At 36.7% G+C, this 4,953-nt stretch overlaps 1 protein-coding gene across 1 annotated transcript in view; it reads left to right on the top strand.

The window, feature by feature from the left end:
• Positions 1-1,184: 1,184 nt before the first annotated feature.
• LOC107702890 (mitochondrial 2-oxoglutarate/malate carrier protein-like) overlaps positions 1,185-4,953 on the top strand; it is a 15,206-nt gene continuing 11,437 nt past the window's right edge. Inside the window, exons 1-4 of the mRNA XM_016505331.1 lie at positions 1,185-1,380; positions 2,242-2,394; positions 2,692-2,898; positions 4,765-4,855. Of these exons, the coding sequence (XP_016360817.1) occupies positions 1,298-1,380; positions 2,242-2,394; positions 2,692-2,898; positions 4,765-4,855 (534 nt within the window). The 5' untranslated portion in view covers positions 1,185-1,297. The remainder of the gene's footprint in view (positions 1,381-2,241; positions 2,395-2,691; positions 2,899-4,764; positions 4,856-4,953) is intronic.

Here is a 4,953-nt window from a genome sequence, read left to right as displayed (position 1 = left end):
AGAAAAGTAACTGGACAATATTTCCACACTGACACCGACAAACTTTAAAATAGCCATTCATATGTTATTAACTTAAAATATAAGGTGTCAGTAATGCCAATGAAAATTAGTAATAACAATGTACAACTCGATGCATTAAAACACAACTGAATAAACGAATCGTTCGACAATACAGACAAAACAATAAATGAATTTGAGCGATATCTTTATTTTTCATGGATGACAGTCGAAGATAAAAGACGTGTCTCTCTCTTTTTATTTCGTAACATAGCATACACATATAAAGGATCACAGTATTTATATAAATTACATTTATAATAGCATCAAAGGAACAAGCAGAAAGAAAGAAAGGAGAAAAAATAAAAACAAAAAACTGCAGGGGATAACGTACAAGAGATTTTCATAAGAAAAGGATTCTATGCATCCTTTTTGCTTTTTTATTTCTTAGACATTTTAAGGCTTCCGTGTAATGCTTGCGTTCAATTTTAAATAATGTAATGTTAGGTTTATAATTAGTCAATTTTGGGTATTTCGCATACGTAATTATTAAATGAATCACCGAATTTTGCTCCAAACTCTTATTTTTATGCAACAAAAAATATATCTTTACCAGAGAATCGAATCTTTTAGTTTTATACATTTAAATATAAGATATTCAATTTCAATCCAAATCATATGTGTCCCTGCAGCACAAAAGCAGTGTTAAGTCGCTGGGGTATATTTGTAGCAATAGCCAACAATACATTGTATGGGTCAAAATTATCCATTTTTCTTTTATGCCAAAAATCATGAGGATATTAAGTAAAGATCATGTTCCATGAAGATATTTTGTAAATGTCCTACCGTAAATATATCAAAACTTAATTATTGATTAGTAATATGCATTGCTAAGAACTTCATTTGGACAACTTTAAAGATGATTTTCTCAATATTTAGATTTTTTTGCACCCTCAGATTCCAGATTTTGAAATATTGTCCTATGCTAACAAACCATACATCAATGGAAAGCGTATTATTCAGCTTTCAGATGATGCATAAATCTCAATTTCAAAAAATTGACCCTTATGACTGGTTTTGTGCTCCAGGGTCATGTTTAGGTAAATGTGTCTGTCTCTTTAAGAGAAATTACACGAAACCTACACGTCACGTACGTACTCGGCTAGCGCCTGAAAAGTCGTACGTGATTGGTCCGGGCGTGTTCCGCTCGACGTGATTGGTCCGGGCGAGTCACCTTGCTGTACGCAGCGGAGCGACAGCAGCGCAGGAGTCCTCCAGAAACCCGAACCAGCACCGAGCTATGGCAGCCGCAGCGGACACGACCAAGACCAGGCCCAAAACCTCGCCCAAATCGATTAAGTTCCTCTTCGGTGGCTTGGCTGGGTACGTACGCGCTCTGAGGCCCGGGCATCAGCTGAATGAGCGGGTACTGATGAGGGAGGGACATCAGCTAATGATCAGAGGATCAGCACAAAGCGTGTCTGGTTTCTGTAACGTTAGTTTGTGTGTGTGAGAGTGTGTGTGTGAGTGTGTGAGTGTGTGTGTGAGGGTGAGGGTGAGACTGATATTGACAGAACGATCAGATTTAGCACTCTTAGGGAAACGTGATAATGTTTTGTAATTATTATCATTTAAATCTGGCTAATATTTGAACTGTTTGTCATAAATCAACATCTCAGCAAAATGTTATGGGGTTTAAAATCAGAATATGTACTTTTTGTTACGAAACATGGCATAATTTTCATACTGGTCTTCTGTAGAGGACACCAGGACAAACAGCTGTTAATCAGGCTTTTTTTTTTTTGAGTCCTGGTGTCCTCTACAGTGCACATAGCATAACATATGAATAAAATATCATTTTTCAAAATTGTTATTTACATTTTTTTCTCGTGCTCTAGACAATGTAATGACATATAAATTCACACAGCTTTTTTTTTCTGAGTCTCAGGAGGTTAAATGTGTCTGATTTATCATGAAATGCCATTTCATTACAGGAGGAGCAGCTGGCATTTGCTGAAAACACAAAAATGACAGAATTAAAATAAAAAATTATACTAATAATTCTGACAAATGTAAGACAGCACTCAAGACCTGTAAATCAGTGCTGTTTCATAAACAGGTTGTCCTTGCGTGTAGATGTTAAAGGCATAATACCCTTACATGAGTTTAAATTAAAATTTAAGTAGGACTAGGACTTTAAAGTAAAAAGTGATTAAGCTAATGTGCATTCGTCCTGACTTCCAGGATGGGTGCCACGGTGTTTGTGCAGCCGCTGGATCTGGTGAAGAACCGAATGCAGTTGAGCGGTCAGGGCTCCAAGGCTCGCGAGTACAAGACCAGCTTCCATGCCGTGGCCAGCATCCTTCGCAACGAGGGCATCGGCGGGATCTACACCGGGTACGAAAGACAGGCTCAACGAGATGCAAGCCAACAAGAGAGATTAGATAGAGAGCTTAGAGGTTTCAGAAGGCTACTGCAGTTCAATGAATTACTGAATGAATGCTTTTTTTGTTTTTCTAAGATTAATTGTACCAGACACTGGATGTGAGAGACTAGGGAGCTCTAGCTGGACTTCCTTACTGAGTGACTGTAGATGGAGCCAAGCAGTAAATATCCGATTAAACATCTCATTCTTGTCTCGCTGCGCGTTTATTGCATTCACGCCTCCGTCTTTTTCTGTCCCGTGTTCTTCAGACTTTCTGCGGGTCTGTTGAGACAGGCTACCTACACCACGACCCGTTTGGGCATCTACACCGTCCTGTTTGAGCGCATGTCCAAAGCTGATGGCACACCTCCTAACTTCTTCATGAAGGCTCTCATCGGGATGACCGCCGGGGCCACAGGGGCCTTCATTGGGACTCCGGCCGAGGTGGCGCTTATTCGAATGACGGCTGATGGGAGGTAGAAGGATAGAATTACACCCCATATTGTGACCCTGGACCACAAAACCAGTCATAAGGGTCAAATTTATGAAATTGAGATATATACAGCATAAATAAGCTTTCCATTGATGTATGGTTTGTTAGGATAGGACAATATTTGGCTGAGATACAACTATTTGAAAATCTGGAATCTGAGGGTGCAAAAAAATCTAAATATTGAGAAAATCATCTTTAAAGTTGTCCAAATTAAGTTCTTAGCAATGCATATTACTAATCAAAAATTAAGTTTTGCTATATTTATGGTAGGACATTTACAAAATATCTTCATGGAACATGATCTTTACTTAATATCCTAATGATTTTTGGCATAAAAGAAAAATGTATCATTTTGACCCATACAATGTATTGTTGGCTATTGCTACAAATATACCCCAGCGACTTAAGACTGCTTTTGTGCTCCACGGTCACATTTGACTTTCTCACACATTGTTTCCCGAAAGTGACCAAATTAACCAAACACTGCTGCTTCAGGACAGTCATGGGATAATTCTGAAAACGTGTCCTTTTAGACTTGTGAAACACTAGGTTTTTGTGTTGCGATCTTACGAAGAAGTTCCGTTAAAATCAACGAATCTCTCTACACTGCGAAATGAATCTCATATTTACATCGTGTTTACACTTTGTTTGTTGTAATAAGAGGATTCGCGAGTGCGCAGAACTCTGCACTGCACAAAATCAGAGGCATTTTGAGCGATGCTTTTCCACTGCATTCATGAAATGAAACGGATATGTCTGTGAACGCTTACATTTATTACTCAAGTCAAAACACATTGGAAATAGAAACCTTTGATGCTCTCCGTAGCGCAAACACAGATGCTCACTGGCGCTGCTCGTTTGCCAAATCTGTTTGGCTAATATGTTATTATTACAGCTTCAGCTTGAGCATGCTTCCTCTAGCACCTCTGTAAAACCAGGCCTGCGGCGAGCATTGCTTGGTTGTGAAAATTCTGCATTAAATTGTGTTATACAGAGTCTGAGCACAAAGAAAATATTTTGTATCCCGTAAAAGGAATCAGCATGCAATGAAATGACTATTTCATGCACTGGTTACTTATCTGTCATAAAAGCGCTTGAATATTATATTTATTTTTGCAATAAGTTAAATAATTTGTAGATAATAATATTTTTAATTGTATAATTTATGTAATATTTAAAGCAGATGTAACCTCCCCCCGTGCCCACCACTTTTTAAGACAAACTTACGCCACTGAAGGTAGTTGTTAAGTTTAGGTATGGGTCGGATTAATGGATCTAAAATATGCTCTTGCAGAATAAGGCTTTAATATGTGCTTTATAAGTACTAAAAAAAGCCAGTATTCTAGTAATATGCATAAATATGCTAGTAATGTTATGAATAACATTCAAATTAAAAATATATATATATTGTTTTTGGTAAATAAAACTATTAAAAACTGGTTTGTTAATTTAAATCTAAAATTAAACATAAATATTAGATTAAAAAATGAAAAATACAAAAACGTAAGAAAATTATAAATTTTGACTTCCTACCGTTTTAATTTAAAGTACTGAATTACTAAAACTAAACCTGAAATTAAAAGTAAATTAAAGCTAAATAGAAATATGAAAAAAACTAATAGCACATAACAAAATTACATAAACTAAAATTAAAATGAATCCATTTTTATTTTTAAATTTCAATTAAAAAATGATATAACATTATTTAAATGATACAAAAAGAACACTTTTTAATATTTGATTGTGTTAAAATATTAAAATCTTCATGATCATCATCATCTTGTTTCGCTATTAAAATAATGAAACCATTAATAAAATATCGCTCCTCCATTATCTCTTGCTTGTCCAGGTTGCCTCCAGATCAAAGGAGGGGCTACACAAATGTCTTCAATGCCCTCATCAGAATCACTAGGGAGGAGGGAGTCACCACACTCTGGAGGGTATGTGTGTGTGTAAGAGTGTGTGTGAGTGTGAGGTGTGTGTATGTGTGTTTGAGTGTGTGTTTGAGTGAGAGTGTGTGTGCGTGCGTGCGTGCGTG

The sequence above is a fragment of the Sinocyclocheilus anshuiensis genome, unplaced genomic scaffold (genome assembly GCF_001515605.1).
Source record: "Sinocyclocheilus anshuiensis isolate Anshui unplaced genomic scaffold, SAMN03320099.WGS_v1.1 scaffold238, whole genome shotgun sequence".
Classification (NCBI taxonomy): Eukaryota; Metazoa; Chordata; class Actinopteri; order Cypriniformes; family Cyprinidae; genus Sinocyclocheilus; species Sinocyclocheilus anshuiensis.
This window is presented reverse-complemented; position numbering and strand designations above follow the sequence as displayed.